This window comes from Triticum dicoccoides, chromosome 5B (assembly GCF_002162155.2).
Source record: "Triticum dicoccoides isolate Atlit2015 ecotype Zavitan chromosome 5B, WEW_v2.0, whole genome shotgun sequence".
Classification (NCBI taxonomy): domain Eukaryota; kingdom Viridiplantae; phylum Streptophyta; class Magnoliopsida; order Poales; family Poaceae; genus Triticum; species Triticum dicoccoides.
The window spans coordinates 114197366-114222437 of record NC_041389.1 but is presented as its reverse complement, the minus strand read 5'-3'; the positions used below and the strand labels follow the sequence as shown (position 1 = coordinate 114222437).

At 43.3% G+C, this 25072-nt stretch overlaps 1 protein-coding gene across 1 annotated transcript in view; it reads left to right on the top strand.

The window, feature by feature from the left end:
• Positions 1 to 6500, top strand: part of LOC119307691 — an 11758-nt gene extending 5258 nt beyond the window's left edge. Inside the window, exons 9-18 of the mRNA XM_037583752.1 lie at positions 3163 to 3282; positions 3369 to 3449; positions 3539 to 3607; positions 3697 to 3774; positions 3882 to 4046; positions 4500 to 4607; positions 4691 to 4759; positions 4875 to 4937; positions 5032 to 5150; positions 5307 to 6500. Coding sequence (XP_037439649.1) covers positions 3163 to 3282; positions 3369 to 3449; positions 3539 to 3607; positions 3697 to 3774; positions 3882 to 4046; positions 4500 to 4607; positions 4691 to 4759; positions 4875 to 4937; positions 5032 to 5150; positions 5307 to 6060 — 1626 coding nt within the window. The 3' untranslated portion in view covers positions 6061 to 6500. The remainder of the gene's footprint in view (positions 1 to 3162; positions 3283 to 3368; positions 3450 to 3538; positions 3608 to 3696; positions 3775 to 3881; positions 4047 to 4499; positions 4608 to 4690; positions 4760 to 4874; positions 4938 to 5031; positions 5151 to 5306) is intronic.
• The last annotated feature ends 18572 nt before the right edge of the window (positions 6501 to 25072 follow it).

Genomic DNA, 25072 nt, shown 5'->3' with positions numbered 1-25072 from the left:
CTCAAATCTGGTGATGGCCCTCGCATAGCCATTTCAGTTGCTCTGGTTCGTCACCACCCACAACCCCTCCTCGACTTATCATTCTCATTTTTTTGTCAGAACCACAAAATGGTTGTAAGAAACCGACACTCTTCTGATGATCTCCAGTGCTGGTTACCTAACTCGATATTTTTGGTGGTTTCGTACCAACACATGGGCACTGTGCTAATTTTTATGTTAATCCCTAATCCCCTCCGAGTAAGTAGAGTGCTACATCTGATAAGACATTGCATGGAAGGAGGGTACATTAGTGAGGTATACACCAAAAGGATAATTTATACCTTTGCTTAAAATTTCTGGGTGCAGCATCTCTGTAATGGGTCTCACGGATCCCACCTGTATATATATTACCCAAAGCGGCCAATGGTTAAGTAGTTACAAGGTCAGCTGCAAGCTGCAAGGAGAGGTAGTCAAGCCAAGACTTGGCTGACACCTTATCCACTGGGTTTTTAAACCGATGCAAGCAGAGGTCTGGATCCTTACAGATGTTTGTGACGGCTACAGCGGCAGTATGGTTCTCATTTCTGAAGATGGTGAGCAGCACTTCAGGCCGACGCAAGGGTCTAGGCCAGCAGGAGTAGCAGTGAGCCAAAGGTCTTGAAGTCTTCCTGTAGTTTGTAAACCGAGCAGATCCCAGACTCTGGTGTCAGCCGGGCAAGAGACAAACAGGTGTAGAGTGTCTTTGGACAGCGCGGAGCAACGCGGGCAGTGAGCATCAGGTGCGATATGTTTGTGGAACAGGTTTGCTCGTGTATTGATTCTCCCTCTGAATAACAGCCAGGCCAATATCTTGATCTTGCTCGGGTTTCTGGAACGCCAAATGAAGTCAGCATGATCATCTTCCACTACTTCCTGCATTAATATGTCGTAGACAGCCTTGGAGGAGAAGCTGGGGCCATGCACAAGGAAGCGCTCATCTGGACTGTCCGACAGCTGGAAATCCTGTAACAACAAAGACACAGCAACAAGCTCGCTCGAGGCAGCGTTGGTTAGCCGGTTCATGAGGTTCGTAAGTAGCCCGTAAAGCATGATGTGCACGACTAGGACATGTGTGTTTTGGAGTGGGAGTAGAGGCTTGGGAAAGCTTTTGCTAGAGGTTTGTTGGTGGGTCAAGTGTCATGCCAAAAGAACGTTTTCTGGCCATTGTTTGAGATCATGAAAGTTATGTCTAGAAGCTTTGGTAGCTGGGTTTGGATAGCTTTTGTTAGGAAGGAGGGTTTTGGGCAGGAAGCTATTTGTGGTAGGCTAGAGAGGTGTTGTTGCTCGATCCAGGAGATCCAGGGTAGCTAAGGTTCAGTGGTGTCTGTAGGCAAATTTCATTAGGAAACAGCTGTTTTGTGTAGTTAGATCTTTGGTACCAAGACCATAAAACTTTTTGCCTTCTTTTCGGCTGCTGAAGAGACTTGCTCGGGGGCGCCAACAGGAATGACAATAAGTCCTTCAGTTCCCTCTTCCTCTTCTATCAGTAACTGATATCTGAAGTATCTACTTCGTATTATGTATATTCTGTTCCAACTTCTGTCGTATACTACTCCTAGCCTTGTCTTTCCGTTCAAATTTTTCGGACGCACATACTTGGTTCCATCAAAAGACATTGAAGCTAGCGAGCCACTCAGCTCCGTGTTTGTTTTTGGTCTTCATTTTTCTTCAGAGATCAAGGTTTTGGTCCTTTGATGGCATATGCAATCCGTGGCGCTTCCATTACCCACTGAATGTGTACTATGCCGTTGTTGCTATTTATTTTGGTTCACTGTTTCTTTAGAAACTGGGAGAACATGTGGTGGAATCAGAAGTCATGTATAGGTAGTACAGCTCCAATGTTTAATCCGAGTTTTAGCATCAGAAAGATGAGAACAAGTATGTAGGAATAAGGAATGGAATATGGAAATGAGAGAAGTGCATATTTCAACCCTGAACTTTTGCCCTAGTCTAATTTACAACCCCGAACTCCAATACCGTCTAAATCACAACCCCCAACTCTCAAAACAGGTCAGGATTCAACCCTTCTCTCTCTGTTGACTGGTCTTGACCCAGTTGACTGGTTTTGACCCGTTGACTAGTGAACAGTAAATTAAGAAAAATAAAATAAAGTCGAAAAAAATAAAATAATAATTCATTTTTTTCCACAAGGTGAACAATAAATTCAAAAAGAATTAATAAGTGGAACAAAAGTAAAATTTCAAAAAATAATTTTGATTTTTTCACTGGCCGAACAGTAAATTCAAAAAAATCCGAATATTTTTTGCATGGAATATGTGTCAATGCGTGAGGTCCATACGAATTTTCATCGCGTTCGGACATCTGAGTAGCTAGCTCTCAGTCAAAAAAACAAAATCAGCCTGAATAGTGCATGAACAGTTTAATTTTTCACAGACCCCACATTTGTCTTTTTTTCTAAGAGCTACTCAAATATCCAAACACGCTTACAAAAATTTGTAACTTTTTTGAAATTACTCCAGATGAAAAAAATATAAAATGATTTTTTAATTTACTGCTCACCCAGTCAACGGGTCAAAACCGGTCAAGAGGTAGAGAAGGGTTGAATCCTGACTGGTTTTGAGAGTTGGGGGTTGTAGTTTGGACGGTATTGAAGTTCGGGGTTGCAAATTAGACTAGGGCAAAAGTTCAGGGTTGAAATATGCACTTCTCTATGGAAATCAGCATTTGATCTCATCTCTGCAAGTGATTGAATCATGCACTTCCTTGCTACTCATTTTATTATGTAAACTGTTGTCCTCTCTCTCTCCATCTCCTTCGTAATTTAACCCATCAGATACTTGCCAGTGACCGAGCCTTTCTGTTTTGGAAAGTCTGACAAGCTGATCCTTCATTCATTTCACCATTTTCCTTAGCTTCATTTCTGCACAGATGTACTGCTCACAATCTTAAGCTGACATTGCATGCGGCGGAGTCTCACTTCTGACATTAATCATAGCTGCCAATTATGTGTATGTTTGTCAACATATTATGTTGGTTCGTCACTGATCTGAGATTATGCTACTGATATGTATGCAAAAGGGGAATATCTATATCATCACGGAGATGTTCTTTAGTCCATGTTATCTGAACAGATCATCTTCCTTTGATTCCTTTCCTCCTAAAACTATCGATCACACATCACAGGCTGCCGCACGTGTACTCCGTATTGGTTCCAGAACAGATTTTATGCTCGGTGGTATTTTGCATCCAGCAATAAATTGGGCTGAGAGGGAGTCTAATGTGGATGCTGATGAAATGGCCAAGGTAATTTCAATGGGAAAACATTTCTTCTTAATTTCAGTATAGCTATTTTATGTTTTGATTGTGTTCTCTATTCTGGTGATACACAGATTAAGACTGCTTTTGTTGGTAATCTACCAGCAAATGCCAATGAGGAATATTTGAAAAAGCTTTTTGGACATTTTGGAGAGGTTTGTCTATCAACATGGCTATCACATGTTTGCATTTACCAATCTTATCTGTGATGTTAATCCTAAAGTGACGTGTAATTGCTGATTAGGTAATTCGGGTTGCGGTCTCAAGAAAAGGACAATACCCAGTTGGATTCATTCACTTTAGCAGTCGTTCAGTAAGTAGTTGTGTAAATTCTGATATCTTTTTAAGTTGTATAGCTCAAGTTATAACCAAGTAATTTACATTAATTTTAATTGATTGCAGGAGCTTGACAATGCAATAAAAGAAATGGATGGTAAAACTGTCAGCGGACCTAACCGAGGACCATCTTTCAAGATCCAGGCATGAACAGGAATACCATTTTTTGGGGGCTATTTCTTGCTTCTTAATTTGTTTTTTTTCTGCTTTTGATTAGTCAAATTTAGCCGTGGTACTGTTAATCGCAACAGGTTTCAGTTGCTCGACCTGCAGTAGAGAACGATAATAAGAGAAGTCGTGAAGAGGTGAAAACTAGAAGATCAAATGTATCAGGAGGCAAGCCAGATTATTCTCATGGCAGATACAGACATGATTCGGTTGAACGTCAAACTAAAGCTCCAAGACTATCAAACAGGGTATGGGTGATGCGCCATATAATCATTTTGTACTAAAGCCAAGAAGTCAGATTTATTTGTACAACTGAGCTAGCTTTTGACTTGCTAAAGCTTTAGCTCACTTGTATATCCGTCTAGTTGTCACAAGATCCATCGTATTAAGACTTGATATTGTGCTAATAGGTCTATTCTTTGGCTGATGCACGCTGTAGTACAATTGCTTTAGAATTGAAATGGTCATTAACCTGGCAGCTCTTGATGCTCTGATATAGTCTTGTCTGTTATTGAATCAGGCGGTTGTTGTCTCTAAATGCCTATTATATTTCCATACAAAACAACATAAAGTATAAGATTTGACATCAATACTCGCAGCACGGTTCTTGTGTAGGAATAGAGGGAGTTGAATAAAATGTGTACTTCAGAAAGGAAAAAAGGTGGTATGTTTGTTGACATATTTGCGTTTTTATCCCCTAGGTGGCTGATGTCACTGATCCCTATGAAGCAGCTCTTAATTCACTACCTTCAGCCGTCAACGAACTCTTACTTCGTATTTTACGTCTTGGAATTGGCAGTTCATACGACGTAAGTAATTTGTTAGAAATGTTCCTATTTATCTTCTTTTTTTGAGGGTACAGAGCATCATCGTCCTGTATTTTTCTTCCCAGATTGACATCCATTGCATAAAGAGCCTCAATGAGCTCCCTGAGTCAGGTGCTGTTGCCGTCCTTAATCAGGTGTGTAATTGTTTCACGTAGATGATCTCTGAGCTCTTACCTGAACTTTTCTTTGCCAAAAGCCTCTTACCTGGGCATGGAATGGCACTATTAGTCTGATTAATTCTTGATGCAGTTTTTGATAACAGGTTCTGACAAACGCAATAAAGGAGAATATTTCCTTTCATTAATTGCTAAGGTTGTTACTTATCTTATTCAGCATCTCCCTTTTTCTTTCCTGGCTGTATTTTTAAGCAACTATGCATTCTAATGTATGGAGTTGTGACTTGCAGCGCAAGGTTGAGGCTTTTGGCGCAGCACAAATATTACAGGATACTACCTATTTGTCCAGAAATTCTGAAATACAAACCAAGCGATACCGACATCAAGATTACGATTACACAGCATCCGGGTAGGCATCCTCGAGGGCAATGAACAAAAGGACATTGGCATGATCCTGTTTCTCTTTTACGAGCTTAGTAGCTTCTCTGCTTATATCCTTTTACTGGGTTGCTATTGCAAATATTTCATGTGAATATGTGATCATCGTGATCCATTTTATTTTCAGGAGCAGTAGATACAGCTCCCTAGGCGGTTATCCTTCCTCCTCTTATGTTGACGATCCAATAGTGTCTCAGTCAAGAAGATATGCCGAAGAAAGACCCGCTGTTGTAAGATACCCAGAGCCAAGACTGCGGCGAGAAGAAGTACTACTTGAACCAAGACCAAATATTGGAAGGCAACTAGATCGAATATACACACAAGAACAGAGTTATAACGAAAGATCTGCACATGAACCCAGGCAGGACACCGGAAGGCATCTAGATCGAAGAGACATACATGAGCATAGTTATAAGGAAAGGTCTGCACATGAAACCAGGCAGGACACTGGAAGGCATCTAGATCGAAGATACACACAAGAACCGAGTTATAATGAAAGATCAGCACATGAAACCAGGCAGGACACCGGAAGGCATCTAGATCGTAGAAACATACATGAGCAGAGTTATATTGAGAGATCAGCACATGAACCCAGGCAGAACACCGGAAGGCATCTAGAGCGAAGATACACACAAGAACAGAGTTACATTGAAAGACCAGCCGAAGCTGTTCTCCCTAGGGAAAGAAGATTGGTATCTGCCGCAGGGTACGCCACAAACATAGAACCAGAATTCAAGTCCAAGTCCTCTGCTGAATATTCTGCTGAGAATCAGCAAATGAGGTTTGATCCCTACACAGGGGAGCCTTACAAGTTTGATCCCTTCACTGGGGAGCCCATCAGGCCAGAACCAAGCCTGCGTCGCTCAGGAAGCTTATACTGACCGGATTGATTGGAGCATGTTTCTGAATAAATCCCCGGCACCCCCCCGGGAAAAAAAGCCAGAGTCTGCTTCACCTGGCTATGATTTGTGATACCACCTGACATTATGAAACACTCCTTCCGTTTCAAACATAAGGCGTATTAGGTTTCGTTAAGACAAGGCTCTGACCAAGAATTACTTTGTTAACATGTGGGTTACATGACATAAAATTGTTATCACTAGATTCTTATTCGGAAGTGTTTACTGATAAGTTGTGCTATTTTTTTATCATATATATAAACCACATATTAATGGAGTAACTCTTGGTCAAGGCCTTGCCATAACGAAACCTAGTACGCCTTGTATTATGAAAAGGTGTGAGAACACTGGAGTATGTTTTATGATTTTGTGACCCTTCTGACATTCGAACTATGCACCAGTGCAAATGCTACTACAATCTACTCCCTCCGTTCCTAAATATAAGTCTTTTTAGAGATTCCACTACAAACTACATACGGATGTATATAGGCATAATTTAGAGTGTAGATTCACTCATTTTGCTCCGAATGTCGTCCATAGTGGAATCTCTAAAAAGACTTATATTTAGGAACGGAGGGAGTAAATTGCTAGTTCTCTATCAGCAGTAGTCACAAACTTTCTTTTTTCTACTCTGGCTTTGGACGTTGGCTACTCTGGCTTTCTCATGTTTACTCATCCAAAGCATGCCAAGCAAGATAACCGATTGACCAGATGGCAAGAAAAGTGGAAGCCTGAGGCCTGCTAATACCACTTTCTTTCGTTCTACTACTTGATGGCTACTTCACTTGATTGCTTAATGATGATACCCTTTGCTACTTTGCTTGACTTGAGTTAATGTACTTTGCTTGACTTGAGTTAATGTACTGAATACTCAGGCTAGCCAGGTGTATGAATGTGCGTGTAACTCGCTAAAAAGGAGCTCAACTATGACTTGTGAACGAAATCGCTTACAAGCTGCTTTTCTTCCCCTGTGTTAGTCAAGCTTTTGAAGTTTGAATCTGTTAGTGCTTGCGTGGAAAATGTGGTACTCCCTCTGATCCATATTACTTGTCGCAGCGTTGCACTAAAGCTGCGACAAGTAATATGAATTGGAGGGAGTACCTGATTATTCACCTTGTACTAAAGCTGCGACAAGTAACATGAATAGGCGGGAGTACCTGATTATTCACCATCAAAGATGCCATTATTTCATTATTATAACGAATGTACTTTTATCTCGTTATATTTTTTGTGTATGGTCATGGTGATTTTTGCAATGATACCAGGCTAATGAGATAAAAATTAAAGGATTATTAGTCAAACCAGATGCTCCATCAGTCGGTTGGATTAATGGGTACAAGCTGGATACCCATGGTAGGGCAAGAGGGAGAGAGCCCCCCCTCCTTCCTTATCATTGACATATAGCGCCTAACTTGACACACTAGTGCCTTCATCACACAAGGACCAATCTTGTGGATCATCTGCCAATTATTTGCAAACCCATCTCTGTCCGCGTGCCACTGTTCACATTGTTCTCTCTACACATAACACATTATCTAGCAACAGTACTATTACTATTCTTGCCACTTCTCTTGTGGAAGGAAAATTCCATGAAGAGGAAAAAATTGCAGAAACCGGCGAAACAGACCATTTTTCGCTGCGTGGTAATGTAGATATAACATCGCCGCGACCCAAACACTCGGCAACTAACCGGCACATTCATCTCAGAAAAGAAAAAAGGAAAAGGGAAAAGAGGGAGAAAGGGGGATAAATCAGCTGGATCATGGCATCACATTGGGATCGGAGCACATGTAGCAAAGCTGATTGTGACCAGCCATACAAACATGCCCAACAAACCAATAAGCTGGAGGAACAGTGTCAGTGCTGGAAGAGGGCACGCCACACATGACCAGGGGAATATATATTGCAGGCAGCTGTGCAGCGTGCAGCAGCAGCAGCTTAGCCGCTATGGGAGGGAGATAGGCATGCATGCCTATCCATTATTCAGGGTCCAAGCCCCTAATTTAATGGTGGTTATGCTGTCATTAGGGGCAGTGGATCGGACAGGACCACCCAACATACACCAGTGCACACACACTGGCAGCGGATGTTGCATCTAAACCCCCCCATTATCTTTTGCATTTCTTCGTCCACTTGAGAGTTTGTACATGTGCCACCACGCCTCGACCCGTGTCCACCGGGCGGTGCCTATGCGTAGTATTCGTCGCATTTCGATAAAATGCCACGCATCGAAACCGGTTTCCCAAAATTCAAAGAAATGCAATTTACGATCTACTATTATATTACACGGCTAAGATATTTGAAAAAAAATATGAAAACTCTTGGCTAACCGACTACTCCCTCCGTTCCAAAATAGATGACTCAACTTTGTACTAACTTTAGTGCAAAGTTGGGTCATCTATTTTGGAACGGAGGGAGTACAATTTAGACGTCGGAGTCGACGAAGTCCCCATCCCAAACAGTTTGTGCAGGCCAAACAAAATACTGGCACACGCACCCTGGTATTATGATGATGATTTGAACAAATCAACAAACAGTTCGGGGGTAGCCATCTTGGAAACAAACTAATCATTTGCTTACTGTCCACATTACTGTTCAACTGTCTGAAATTGGTGTGTATTCATGCAGGGGAGATACGGAGAGGCCACCAAACCTGCTACAGGATTCGATCGGTGATGTACGAGTTCCATCAGGAGACACCACCGGTAGATGACCGACAGACCGATGATAATTAGGAGGAGATAATCCTGATTTTTCACCGTGGTTTATCTTATCTCATAGTAATGAATCTGTATTATTTGGGGTGTATGTATAAATTGGCGTCACGTGAGCGGTGGTCCTTTGTTGATCTGGACGTTGTGGTTGCGTGTATTCCGGGCTCAAAAATTCCTCGGTGCTGAGACTGCCGATTAATGTAGGAATGGGGGGCGCTTTGCTGGCGCCTTATCTCCTATGATTCTTCGACCAAGAAGTTGTGGAATTACTTGATTGTCCTTCTGTGTGGGTGCTGCCATATTGGATAGCGACTGGGGTGGAGTTTCTTTGGCAAGATTATCGCGGCACCGTCCGATCGAGAACCAATGGTTCAGATCATCGACAACATAGCCGAGATTCAAGCATATTTCATCAGTTATCATTATTGCAAATGCATATGCCTTTGAAAAACTGTGATAGCATTTTTTTTGCAGTACCATACAAATTACTGTTTTTTGGTGAGGGAATACGAATTACTGATAGGCACTAGCAACCAACTCAAGCTGGCACTGGCCTTTTCAAAATATTACTCTAAAATGTAGGAGTATTATCCACCGCAGAATAATCTAGAGTGTAATACTAAAGATTTTCAGCTACAAACCGTAGCTCGCCACACAATTTCAATTTTGTATTTCAGAAAACATAAAATTAATTAAAACAAATAGAACAAGAGGGGATGGGAACAGTGAGAGGTAGTATGGGGTGTTGTTTGTAATATGCTTTGCCACCAAACGAATTGACTTGCCACCAGTGGTCCATAACTCCAGCCTCTCTTTTCTACCCTTTTGGATTCTTTCCTACCAAACTCAGCGTCCCGTCCTTTGTTAGTACTACAAACCAACCAGACAGGCAAACAATCCTCTCGCCGAACTACTTACATAAAGCAACCCTTAATTGCATTTTGTCACATAATAGCAAGAACCTCCACGAGATATAGATGGTTCATCCATAAGGCTAGCCATAGTGGGAGTAACGTAGCTGGTAACATAACGCACTCTAACGCAAATTTGCTTATGTGGCAAGTAGCTAATGAGGAGAGGGATGTTTGTGGCAGCATAATATGTTACCGTAACATAGCGCTTCTCAAGAGAAGATGAGTCTAATAAGCTAATAAATGAATCTATCTATAACACTAATACTATGATACTTTGCACTATGAAGGTATAAACTTAGACTAGTGTCATATGCCTGACACTGGTTTTCTTTTTTCCGAAACGGAGGCATAAGCTTTGCCTCATCCATTAGTTAAGAAGGAGAATAGAGTTTGTTACACCACACATGTTACATATTGTGAGGGCTAGGGTTCGATATATTCAACCATGGACATGGAATTTGAATTACAAGGGGAAGGAGGGAGGAGGAAGATGCTACTCGGCTCGCGCAGGAGCTCACGCCACACACGCACTCACTAGCCGTTGTGCCAATCGCCGCCGAATCCATCCTGGCTTCGGGTATAAGTAACCTGGTTTAGGCCCACTCCGGCCCAGCCAACCGAGCGGGTAGGCGAGGCTGCCTCTTGGGCCGGCCTTCCTTTTGAACTGCGCTTCACTTGATCGCTGACAATGAAGGAAATATGCCCTAGAGGCAATAATAAAGTTATTATTGATTTCCTTATATCATGATAAATGTTTATTATTCATGCTAGAATTGTATTAACCGGAAACATAATACATGTGTGAATATATAGACAAACAGAGTGTCACTAGTATGCCTCTACTTGACTAGCTTGTTAATCAAAGATGGTTATGTTTCCTAACCATGGACAAAGAGTTGTTATTTGATTAACGGGATCACATCATTAGTTGAATGATCTGATTGACATGACCCATTCCGTTAGCTTAGCACCCGATCGTTTAGTATGTTGTTATTGCTTTCTTCATGACTTATACATGTTTCTATGACTATGAGATTATGCAACTCCCGTTTACCGGAGGAACACTTTGTGTGCTACCAAACGTCACAACGTAACTGGGTGATTATAAAGATGCTCTACAGGTGTCTCCAAAGGTACTTGTTGGGTTGGCATATTTCGAGATTAGGATTTGTCACTCTGAATGTCGGAGAGGTATCTCTGGGCCCTCTCGGTAATGCACATCACATAAGCCTTGCAAGCAATGCAACTAATGAGTTAGTTACGAGATGATGTATTACGGAACGAGTAAAGAGACTTGCCGGTAACGAGATTGAACTAGGTATTGGATACCGACGATCGAATCTCGGGCAAGTAACATACCGATGACAAAGGGAACAACGTATGTTGTTATGCGGTCTGACCGATAAAGATCTTCGTAGAATATGTAGGAACCAATATGGGCATCCAGGTCCCGCTATTGGTTGTTGACCGGAGACGTGTCTCGATCATGTCTACATTGTTCTCGAACCGTAGGGTCCGCACGCTTAAGGTTTCGATGACAGTTATATTATGAGTTTATGAGTTTTGATGTACCGAAGGAGTTCGGAGTCCCGGATGAGATCGGGGACATGACGAGGAGTCTCGAAATGGTCAAGACGTAAAGATCGATATATTGGACGACTATATTCGGAGTTCGGAAAGATTCCGAGTGACTCAGGTATTTTTCGGAGTACCGGAGAGTTACGGGAATTCGTATTGGGCCTCATTGCGCCATACGGGAAAGGAGAGAAAGGGCCAAAAGGGTGGCCGCACCCCTCCCCTTGGACTAGTCCGAATTGGACTAGGGAGGGGGGGCGCCCCCTTCCTTCCTTCTCCTTCTCTCTTCCCTTTCCTTCTCTCCTACTCCTACTACATGGAAGGGTTCCTAGTTGGACTAGGAAAGGGGGAATCCTACTCCCGGTGGGAGTAGGACTCCCCTAGGGCGCGCCATAGAGAGGGCCGGCCCTCCCCCTCCTCCACTCCTTTATATACGGGGGCAGGGGGCACCCCATAGACACACAAGTTGATCTTCATGATCGTTCCTTAGCCGTGTGCGGTGCCCCCCTCCACGATATTATACCTCGGTCATATTGTAGCGGTGCTTAGGCGAAGCCCTGCGACAGTACGGAACTCCTCCCCGAAGCTTTGCTGGATCGGAGCCCGGGGTGTGTCATCGAGCTGTACGTGTGTCAAGAACTCGGAGGTGCCGGAGTAACGGTGCTTGGATCGGTTGGACCGGGTGAAGGAAATATGCCCTAGAGGCAATAATAAAGTTATTATTTATTTCCTTATTTCATGATAAATGTTTATTATTCATGCTAGAATTGTATTAACCGGAAATATAATACATGTGTGAATACATAGACAAACATAGAGTCACTAGTATGCCTCTACTTGACTAGCTCGTTTATCAGAGATGGTTATGTTTCCTAGCCATGGACAAAAGAGTTGTCATTTGATTAATGAGATCACATCATTAGGAGAATGATGTGATTGACTTGACCCATTCCGTTAGCCTAGCACTTGATCGTTTAGTATGTTGCTATTGCTTTCTTCATGACTTATACATGTTCCTGTAACTATGAGATTATGCAACTCCCGTTTACCGGAGGAACACTTTGGGTACTACCAAACGTCACAGCGTAACTGGGTGATTATAAAGGAGTACTACAGGTGTTTCCGAAGGTACATGTTGGGTTGGCAAAATTCGAGATTAGGATTTGTCACTCCGATTGTCGGGGAGGTATCTCTGGGCCCTCTCGGTAATACTCATCACTTAAGCCTTGCAAGCATGTAATAATGAGTTAGTTATGAGATGACGTATTACGGAACGAGTAAAGAGACTTGCCGGTAACGAGATTGAACTAGGTATTGGATACCGACGATCAAATCTCGGACAAGTAACATACCGATGACAAAGGGAACAAAGTATGTTGTTATGCGGTTTGACCGATAAAGATCTTCGTAGAATATGTAGGAACCAATATGGGCATCCAGGTCCCGCTATTGGTTATTGACCAAGAATAGTTCTAGGTCATGTCTACATAGTTCTCGAACCCGTAGGGTCCGCACGCTTAACGTTACGATGACATTTATATTATGAGTTTATGAGTTTTGATGTACCGAAGGAGTTCGGAGTCCCGGATGAGATCAGGGACATGACGAGGAGTCTCGAAATGGTCGAGACGTAAAGATCGATATATTGGACAACTATATTCAGAGTTCGGAAAGGTTCCGAGTGATTCGGGTATTTTCGGGAGTACCGGGGAGTTACGGGAATACGGGGAAGAGTATTGGGCCTTGATGGGCTTTAGTGGGAAGAGGAGAAAAAGGCCAAGGGGCTGCTGCGCCCCCCCTCCCCTCTAGTCCAAATTGGACTAGGGAAAAGGGGGCCGGCCACCTTTCCTTCTCCTCCACTTCCTTCTCCCTTCCTCCCCTCTTGGTGGACTCCTACTAGGACTTGGAGTCCTAGTAGGACTCCACATCATGGCGCGCCCTCCCCTAGGGCCGGCCTCCTCCTCCCTTGCTCCTTTATATACGGGGGCAAGGGGGCACCCCATGACACACAAGTTGATCTACGGATCGTTCCTTAGCCGTGTGCGGTGCCCCCTTCCACCATATTCCACCTCGGTCATATCGTCGCAGAGTTTAGGCGAAGCCCTGCGCCGGTAGAACATCATCATCGTCACCACGCCGTCGTGCTGACGGAACTCATCTCCGGAGCTCGGCTGGATCGGAGGCCGGAGATCGTCATCGAGCTGAACGTGTGCTGAACTCGGAGGCTCCGTACGTTCGGTGCTTGGATCGGTCGGATCGTGAAGACGTACGACTACATCAACCGCGTTGTGCTAACGCTTCCGCTTACGGTCTACGAGGGTACGTGGACGAACACTCTCCCCTCTCGTTGCTATGCCATCACCATGATCTTGCATGTGCGTAGGAATTTTTTTGAAATTACTACGTTCCCCAACAGTGGTATCAGAGCCTAGGTTTTTATGGTTTGATGTTATATGCACGAGTAGAGCACAAGTGAGTTGTGGACGATATAAGTCATACTGCCTACCAGCATGTCATACTTTGGTTCGGCGGTATAGTTGGATGAAGCGGCCCGGACCGACATTACGCGTACGCTTACGCGAGACTGGTTCTACCGTCGTGCTTTGCACACAGGTGGCTGGCGGGTGTCAGTTTCTCCAACTTTAGTTGAACTAAGTATGGCTACGCCCGGTCCTTGCGAAGGTTAAAACGGAGTCTATTTGACAAACTATCGTTGTGGTTTTGATGCGTAGGTAAGAACGGTTCTTGCTCAGCCCATAGCAGCCACGTAAAATTTGCAACAACAAAGTAGAGGACGTCTAACTTGTTTTTGCAGGGCATGTTGTGATGTGATATGGTCAAGAAGTGATAAGATATAAGTTGTTGTATGAGATGATCATGTTTTGTTGAAGTTATCGACAACTGGCAGAAGCCCTATGGTTGTCTCTTTGTTGCATAAAGATGCAAGTGCCAAATAATTGCTTACTTTATCGCTATGCGATAGCAATAGTTGCAAGAGCAATAGTTGGCGAGACGACCATGTGACGACACATTGATATAGATCAAGATGATGAAGATCATGGTGTCGTGCCGGTGACGATAAAGATCATGACAGTACTTTGGAGATGGAGATCAAAGGCGCAAGATGACCATGGCCATATCATGTCACATATTTTGCATATGATGTTTATCTGCTATACATCTTATTATGTTTTGTTTGACGGTAGCATTTTAAGATGATCTCTCACTAATTATCAAGAAGTGTTCTCCCTGAGTATGCACCGTTGGCAAAGTTCGTCGTGCCCAGACACCACGTGATGATCGGGTGTGATAAGCTCTACGTCCATCTACAACGGGTGCAAGCCAGTTTTGCACACGCAGAATACTCAGGTTAAACTTGACAAGCCTAGCATATGCAGATATGGCCTCGGAACACGGAGACCGAAAGGTCGAGCGTGAATCATATAGTAGATATGATCAACATAGTGATGTTCACCATTGAAAACTACTCCATCTCACGTGATGATCGGTTATGGTTTAGTTGATTTGGATCACGTGATCACTTAGATGACTAGAGAGATGTCTATCTAAGTGGGAGTTCTTAAGTAATATGATTAATTGAACTTAAATTTATCATGAACTTAGTCCTGGTAGTATTTTGCAAATTATGTTGTAGATCGATAGCTTGCGTTGTTGCTTTCATATGTTTATTTTGATATGTTCCTAGAGAAAATTGTGTTGAAAGATGTTAGTAGCAATGATGCGGATTGGATCCCTGATCTGAGGTTTATCCTCATTGCTGCACAGAAAAATTATGTCCTTAATGCACCGCTAGGTGACAAACCTATTGCAGGAGCAGATGCAGACGTTATGAACGTTTGGCTAGCTCGAAAGGATGACTACTTGATAGTTTAGTGCACCATGCTTAAACGGCTTAGAATCGGGACTTCAAAAACGTTTTGAACGTCATGGACCATATGAGATGTTCCAGGAGTTGAAGTTAATATTTCCAGCAAATACCCGAGTTGAGAGATATGAAGTCTCCAACAAGTTCTAAAGCTAAAAGATGGAGGAGAATCGCTCAACTAGTGAGCATGTGCTCAGATTGTCTGGGTACTTCAATCGCTTGAATCAAGTGGGAGTTAATCTTCCAGATATGATAGTGATTGACAGAATTCTCTAGTCACCATCACTAAGTTACTAGAACTTCGTGATGAACTATAGTATGCAAGGGATGACAAAAACGATTCCCGAGCTCTTCGTGATGTTGAAATCGACGAAGGTAGAAATCAAGGAAAAAGCATCAAGTGTTGATGATTGACAAGACCACTAGTTTCAAGAGAAGGGCAAAGGGAAATAAAGGAAACTTCAAGTGGAAAGACAAGCAAGTTGTCACTCCTGTGAAGAAGCCCAAAGCTGGACCATAGCCTGAAACTGAGTGTTTACACTGCAAAGGAAATGGTCACTGGAAGCGGAAATGCCCTGAATATTTGGTGGATAAGAAGGATGGCAAAGTGAACAAGGGTATATTCGATATACAGATTATTGATGTGTACTTTACTAGTGTTTATAGCAACCCCTCAGTATTTGATACTAGTTCAGTTGCTAAGATTAGTAACTCGAAACGGGAGTTGCAGAATAAACAGAGACTAGTTAAAGGGTGAAGTGACGATGTGTGTTGGAAATAGTTCCAAGATTGATATGATCATCATCGCACACTCCCTATACTTTCGGGATTAGTGTTAAACCTAAATAAGTGTTATTTGGTGTTTGCGTTGAGCATGAATATGATTTGATCATGTTTATTGCAATACGGTTATTCATGTAAGTTAGAGAATAATTGTTGTTCTGTTTACATGAATAAAACCTTCTATGGTCATACACCCAATGAAAATGGTTTGTTGGATCTTGATCGTGTGATACACATATTCGTAATATTGAAGCCAAAAGATGCAAAGTTAATAATGATAGTGCAACTTATTTGTGGCACTGCCGTTTAGTTCATATCGGTGTAAAGCGCATGAAGAAACTCCATAAAGATGGATTTTCGGAATCACTTGGTTATGAATCATTTGATGCTTGCGAACCGTACCTTTTGGGCAAGATGACTAAAACTCCGTTCTTCGGAACAATGGAACGAGCTACTGACTTATTGAAAATAATACATACTGATGTATGCAGACCAATGAGTATGAAGGCTCGTGGCAAGTATCGTTATTTTCTGACCTTCACAGATGATTTGAGCAGATATGGGTATATCTACTTGATGAAACATAAGTCTGAAATAGTTGAAAGGTTCAAAGAATTTCAGAGTGAAGTGGAAAATCATCGTAACAAGAAAATAAAGTTTCTGCGGTCTGATCACGGAGACGAATATTTGAGTTACGAGTTTGGTCTTCAACTAAAACAATGTGAAATAGTTTCACAGTTCACGCCAACGGAACACCACAACATTATGGTGTGTCCGAACGTCGTAATCGTACTTTATTGGATATGGTGCGATCTATGATGTTTCTTGCTGATTTACCATTGTCGTTTTGGGGTTATGCATTAGAGACAGCTGCATTCACGTTAAAAGGGCACCATCTAAATCCGTTGAGACCACACTATATGAACTGTGGTTTAGCAAGAAACCAAAGTTGTCGTTTCTTAAAGTTTGGGGCTGCGATGCTTATGTGAAAAAGTTTCATCCTGATAAGCTCAAACCCAAATCGGAGAAGTGCGTTTTCATAGAATACCCAAAGGAAATTGTTGGGTACACCTTCTATCACAGATCCGAAGGCAAAACATTCGTTGCTAATAATGGATCCTTTCTAGAGAAGGAGTTTCTCTCGAAAGAAGTGAGTGGGAGGAAAGTAGAACTTGATGAGGTAACTGTACCTGTTCCCTTATTGGAAAGTAGTTCATCACAGAAATCTGTTCTTGTGATTACTATACCAATTAGTGAGGAAGCTAATGATGATGATCATGTAACTTCAGATCAAGTTACTACCGGACCTCATAGGTAAAACAGAGTGAGATCCGCACCAGAGTGGTACGGTAATCCTGTTCTGGGGGTCGTGTTACTTGACCATGACAAACCTACGAACTATGAGGAAGCGATGATGAGCCCAGATTCCGCGAAATGGCTTGAGGCCATGAAATCTGAGATGAGATCCATGTATGAGAACAAAGTGTGGACTTTGGTGGAGTTGCCCGATGATCGGCAAGCCATAGAAAATAAATGGATCTTCAAGAGGAAGACGGACGCTGATAGTAGTGTTACTATCTACAGAGCTAGACTTGTCGAAAAAGGTTTTTGACAAAGTTCAAGATGTTGAATACAATGAGATTTTCTCACTCGTATCGATGCTTAAAAGTCTGTCCGAATCATGTTAGCAATTGCCACATTTTTTTGAAATCTGGCAAAAGGATGTCAAAACTGCATTTCTTAATGGATTTATTAAAGAAGAGTTGTATATGATGCAACCAGAAGGTTTTTGTCAATCCTAAAGGTGCTAACAAAATGTGCAAGCTCCAGCGGTCCATTTATGGACTGGTGCAAGCATCTCGGAGATGGAATATACGCTTTGATAAGTTGATCAAAGCATATAGTTTTATATGGACTTACGATGAAGCCTGTATTTACAATAAAGTGAGTGGGAGCACTACAGCCTTTCTAATTAGTATATGTGAGTGACATATTGTTGATCAGAAATGATGTAGAATTTTTCTGCAAAGCATAAAGGAGTGTTTTAAAGGAGTTCTTTAAAAGGAAAAGACCTCAGTAAAAGCTACTTACATATTGAGCATCAAGATCTATTGAGATAGATCAAGACGCTTGATAAGATTTTCAATGAGTACATACCTTGGCAAGATTTTGAAATAGTTCAAAATGGAACAGTCAAAGAAAGAGTTCTTGCCTGTGTTGCAAAGGTATGAAATTGAGTAAGACTCAAATCCCGACCACAACAGAAAATAGAAAGAGAATGAAAAGTCATTCCCTATGCCTCAGTCATAGGTTCTATAAAGTATGCTATGCTATGTACCAGACCTATTGTATACCTTGCTCTGAATTTGGCAAGGGAGTACAATAGTGATCTAGGAGTAGATCACTGGACATTGGTCAAGAATATCCTTAGTAAGGACTAAGGAGATGTTTCTCGATTATGGAGGTGATAAAAGAGTTTGTTGTAAAAGTTACATCAATGCAAACTTTTACACTGATCCAGATGACTCTAAGTCTCAACCTGGATACATATTGAAAGTGGGAGCAATTAACTAGAGTAGCTCCGTGCAGAGCATTGTGGACATAAAATATTTGCAAAATACATACGGATCTAAATGTGACAGACCCGTTGACTAAGCTTCTCTCACGAGCAAAACATGATCACACCTTAGTACTCTTTGGGTGTTAATCACATAACGATGTGAACTAGATTATTGACTCTAGTAAACCCTTTGGATGTTGGTCACATGATGATGTGAACTATGGGTGTTAATCATATACAGATATGAATATTGGTGTTAAATCACATGGCGATGTGAACTAGATTATTGACTCTAGTGCAAGTGGGAGACTGAAGGAAATATGCCCTAGAGGCAATAATAAAGTTATTATTTATTTCCTTATTTCATGATAAATGTTTATTATTCATGCTAGAATTGTATTAACCGGAAACATAATACATGTGTGAATACATAGACAAACATAGAGTCACTAGTATGCCTCTACTTGACTAGCTCGTTTATCAGAGATGGTTATGTTTCCTAGCCATGGACAAAAGAGTTGTCATTTGATTAACGAGATCACATCATTAGGAGAATGATGTGATTGACTTGACCCATTCCGTTAGCCTAGCACTTGATCGTTTAGTATGTTGCTATTGCTTTCTTCATGACTTATACATGTTCCTGTAACTATGAGATTATGCAACTCCCGTTTACCGGAGGAACACTTTGGGTACTACCAAACGTCACAGCGTAACTGGGTGATTATAAAGGAGTACTACAGGTGTTTCCGAAGGTACATGTTGGGTTGGCAAAATTCGAGATTAGGATTTGTCACTCCGATTGTCGGGGAGGTATCTCTGGGCCCTCTCGGTAATACTCATCACCTAAGCCTTGCAAGCATGTAACTAATGAGTTAGTTATGAGATGACGTATTACGGAACGAGTAAAGAGACTTGCCGGTAACGAGATTGAACTAGGTATTGGATACCGACGATCAAATCTCGGACAAGTAACATACCGATGACAAAGGGAACAAAGTATGTTGTTATGCGGTTTGACCGATAAAGATCTTCGTAGAATATGTAGGAACCAATATGGGCATCCAGGTCCCGCTATTGGTTATTGACCAAGAATAGTTCTAGGTCATGTCTACATAGTTCTCGAACCCGTAGGGTCCGCACGCTTAACGTTACGATGACATTTATATTATGAGTTTATGAGTTTTGATGTACCGAAGGAGTTCGGAGTCCCGGATGAGATCGGGGACATGACGAGGAGTCTCGAAATGGTCGAGACGTAAAGATCGATATATTGGACAACTATATTCAGAGTTCGGAAAGGTTCCGAGTGATTCGGGTATTTTCGGGAGTACCGGGGAGTTACGGGAATACGGGGAAGAGTATTGGGCCTTGATGGGCTTTAGTGGGAAGAGGAGAAAAAGGCCAAGGGGCTGCTGCACCCCCCTCCCCTCTAGTCCGAATTGGACTAGGGAAAAGGGGGCCCGCCACCTTTCCTTCTCCTCCACTTCCTTCTCCCTTCCTCCCCTCTTGGTGGACTCCTACTAGGACTTGGAGTCCTAGTAGGACTCCACATCATGGCGCGCCCTCCCCTAGGGCCGGCCTCCTCCTCCCTTGCTCCTTTATATACGGGGGCAAGGAGGCACCCCATGACACACAAGTTGATCTACGGATCGTTCCTTAGCCGTGTGCGGTGCCCCCTTCCACCATATTCCACCTCGGTCATATCGTCGTGGAGTTTAGGCGAAGCCCTGCGCCGGTAGAACATCATCATCGTCACCACGCCGTCGTGCTGACGGAACTCATCTCCGGAGCTCGGCTGGATCGGAGGCCGGAGATCGTCATCGAGCTGAATGTGTGCTGAACTCGGAGGCTCCGTACGTTCGGTGCTTGGATCGGTCGGATCGTGAAGACGTACGACTACATCAACCGCATTGTGCTAACGCTTCCGCTTACGGTCTACGAGGGTACGTGGACGAACACTCTCCCCTCTCGTTGCTATGCCATCACCATGATCTTGCATGTGCGTAGGAAATTTTTTGAAATTACTACGTTCCCCAACACCGGGAAGACGTACGACTACTTCCTCTACGTTGCGTCAACGTTTCCGCTTCGGTCTACAAGGGTACGTAGACAACACTCTCCCCTCTCGTTGCTATGCATCACCATAATCTTGCGTGTGCGTAGGAAATTTTTTGAAATTACTACGTTCCCCAACAGACAATCCCTCCCCTGTTAAACCCGGCTTGTCCCCAAGCCGGCGCCCTGGGAAACTTTTGCTGGAGAGTGATCTTATCTTCCCATGTAGCCATATCCAGTGGCGACGAGCTCCATTTGATCAAGACTTGGAGGATCGAATCAGAACCCCGGCGAACCACTCTCTATTGCAGCACTTGCTCTGGCACCTGAAACTGATCATCGGGAGAAGGAAGCTGCGAGAGCACCTGGTCGTGAGGGGCGATCACCTTTTTGAGAAGTGACACATGGAAAACATGATGCACTTTGCTGGTAGGAGGGAGACGCAGGCGATAAGCCACTTCGCCAATGCGTTCCAAAACCTCAAAGGGGCCATAAAACTTGAATGCCAGTTTGTGATTTGCTCGCGGTGCCACAGATGACTGCAAGTATGGTTGAAGCTTGAGAAAGACCTGATCTCCAACTGCAAACACGCGATCTGAGCGGTGCTTATCATCTTGGTGTTTCATACGCTGCTGGGCACGAAGTAAATGTTGCCTGACCGACTCCATGACCACCAGACGATCATTGAGACACTGTTGCAAATCATCAGACTGAATTGTATTCTCAGCAGATAGCCCAAAATGACGCGGCGCATGCCCATAAATGACTTCAAACGGTGTTTTCCCAGTAGCCGAATGCCAGTTCGTGTTATACCAAAATTCACAAACTGGAATCCACTTAGCCCAGCGCGACGGGTGCCCACTAACAAAACATCGCAAAAAACATTCCACCTGTTGATTCACGCGCTCTGTCTGGCCATCTGACTGTGGGTGCCGAGCAGAACTCATGCGAAGCTGGACGCCAGTTTTTTTGGAATAGCTCACTCCAAAACTTGCTTGTGAAAATGCGGTCACGATCTGAAACTATCGAACGGGGCATACCATGCAATTTATAGACATAGTTCATGAAGGCTTCAGCAACAGTTTCAGCAGAGAACGGGTGATGCAAGGGAATAAAGTGCCCATATTTGGAGAGCTTGTCAATAACCACTAGCAAACAGTTGTAACGACCTGATGGAGGTAATCCTTCCACAAAGTCCATAGTAACCATCTCCCAAGGTAAGGCTGGAATTGGTAGAGGTTGTAGAAGGCCAGGTGAAGGAATTCTCTCAGGTTTGGCCTGCTGGCATATCAGACAGTTCTGAACATAGATTTTTATGAACCCTCGCATCCCTTTCCATCGAATCAACTATCGGATGCGCTTGTAAGTGACTGGGAATCCAGAATGCCCTCCCACTGGACTATCATGAAAGGCAACACATATCTTGCTGTGCAATGTTGAGTCACAGCCCAACCAAACACACTTGCCCTGTCTAAGGATACCAGCTTTGAGAGTAAACTTACTGTCAGAATTAGGTGATGTGGACAGTTGTTGCAAAAGATCCAAAGCAAATGGGTCTTGCTCATAGCTTTTAGTACTTCTGTCAACCAAGTAGGTTGGGCATAAGAAATCTACTGCAGTTCTGGTAGAATGTCCCCTGGTGTTGCAGGCCGCCTGGACAGTGCATCAGCAGCACTATTTTCAACTCCTTTCTTATATTCGATGGAATATTGCAGCCCAAGCAATTTGGTGAGTGCTTTCTGTTGCCACCTGGTATGCAAACGTTGCTCTAACAGACAGGCTAAACTCCTTTGGTCAGTTCTGATGATAAACTCAGATAACTGCAAGTACTGACGCCAGTGCTCCACTGCTAGAAGAATGGCTAAATACTCCTTCTCATAAACTGAAAGTGTCTGATTCCTGGGTCCAATAGCTTTGCTGACATAAGCAAGTGGATGGCCTTCCTGCATAAGCACTGCTCCAATCCCAACATCACAGGCATCTGTTTCTACCACAAATTTCTTAGAGAAATCAGGTAAGGCTAGTACTGGAGCTGATGTTAGAGCTTGCTTAAGAAGCATAAAAGCTTTCTGCTCATTGTGTGTCCACAGGAATGGAACTCCCTTCTTGAGAAGATTAGTAAGAGGCTTGCTGAGCATACCATAGTGTGCTATAAATTTCCTGTAATATCCAGCCAGGCCCAAAAATCCTCTCACTTCTTTAGTAGACACAGGTGCTGGCCAGTTCTAAATGATGGAAATTTTGGAAGGATCAGTAGCTACCCCTTGTCCACTGATTACATGCCCCAAATAGACCACTTGCTTTTGTGCAAAAGCACATTTAGATAACTTCACTTGCCATTGATGCTGCAAAAGTAATTTCAGCACTTCTTCCAAATGCTGTAAGTGTAGTGCATAAGAAGCACTGAATATGAGGATATCATCAAAGAAAAGCAGCACAAACTTTCTGACACATGGAGACAATGTTTCATTTAGTGCAAAATTGAATGTATTAGGTCCTCCAGTAAGTCCAAAGGACAACACCAGAAACTCAAAATGGCCAAAATGAGTCTGAAATGCTATTTTATGTTCTTCCCCAGGGGCCAGCCTGATCTGGTGATAACCTGCTCGAAGGTCCAGTTTGGTGAACCAACAGGCTCCAGCTAACTCATCCAGGAGCTCATCAATAACAGGGACTGGATATTTGCTTTTTACTATAATAGCATTGAGCTTCCTATATTCATATACAGGCCTCCAAGTTTTATATTTCTTTTGCACTAGAATTACTGGAGAAGAGAAAGCACTGGTGCTAGGTCTAATAATTCCAGCATCTAACATCTCTTTTACTTGCTTTTCCATTTCATCTTTCATAGCAGGAGGCAACCTATAAGGTCTGCTGGACACAGGTTGAGCTCCAGGAACTAAGGGGATCTTATGATCATACTTTCTTCTTGGAGGGAGACCAGATGGAGCTTCAAACACAGGAGCATACTTATCCAACAGTTCTTGAATTTCAGAGGGCATCTCAGATACTGCTGTATTTTTAGTTACCAACAGTGCTGATAGTTCTAGCAGAGCATAAACCTTAGGAACAGTATCCTGACCCAACAAAGTGATTTGGTGCCCTGAGTGCTGAAAGGCTAACCAATGAGCAGCCCAATCTATTTGCATAGGACTGTTAGCAGCCAGCCAATCTAAACCCAATATTCCATGATAAGATCCCAAGGGAAAAACCCTGAAGTTACTGACAAACTCATGACCAGCACAGGACCACTTACCATTCAGCAACTGTTGAGAGCAGGGAACCAAACTTCCATTAGCCACTTTAACCATATAAACTGACAATGAAGAAATGCCCTGAACAGTAGTTGCAATTGTGCAGTCAATGAATGAATGAGTACTGTCCGAATCAACCAGAAAAATTAAGGGTTGTCCCTGCAGATACACCTTCAGTTTCATGGTTGACACTACTGGATCTGAATTATCTCCTAAAGCAGCTGCAGAAAGACAGATAGCATTGACCTCACCAACAGCTGACTCTTCAGAGTCACTCATATCAGAGGGCATGTTCTGAACATAGTCTAGCATCTCCTGCACCACGTGCAACTGAATTTCCTGCTTGCAGCGATGATCACGGGCCCATCGTTCTCCACAGATGAAACACAGACCCTTGGATTTCCTGTAAGCACGCAGAGCAGCCCATCGATCTTCAGATGGAGGAGCACGAGCTGGCTCAATGATTTTCTTATCATCCAGAACTTTGTTCACTGACGATCGAGAGCTAGAGTAGGTCGGGCGTTTGCTTCCTTGGTTTGCACTGCCGGAGTAAGCAGTAGTTTCACCCAGTTCTTCAGACAACAAGGCCAGAGCATATGCTGAATCCAAATCCTCAGGTTGCTGAATCCCTACCAACAAACGAACTGAAGGAACTAATCCTTCCATGAATCTGGTAACGTAATGCACTGTGTTTGGATTAGTCTCATAGGCAGTCAGCTGATCATACAGTTCTGAAAATCGCTCCACATATTCCTTGACTGAACTAGTCTACCTAATGTTGAACATCTGAGGCAACAGGTTCTGGTGTTTGTTCCTGCCAAACCTGGATTGTAGCAGGTTGCAAAATTCAGGCCAATTGACATGGGGAGCACGGCGCTGAACCGACTCTAACCAATGCGCCGCTGTGCCTTCAAATTGAGCAGAAGCAAACGACACCCACTGATGTTGCGGAGTGTTCCATAACTTGAAATAATCCTCACAGCGCGACTGCCATAGCTTGGGATTTGAGCCATCAAAACGCGGCAACTCAATTCGAGGACCAAACCCAACAACTTCAGATTGGAACGGGCGCAGTGCTTCAGGAGCTTGAACAATCTGCCTCGAGGGGTTGGGTTCTGGCTGCGTACCTCGTGCTGGTGGGGGTACGTACTACGGAACTGCTCCCCGGTGATCTGCTTCACCGTGGAAATTTTCAGATCCCCCTGATCCACTGCTCGGAGGCGCGGCCCTGGTCGGCGGTGCCGCTCCTC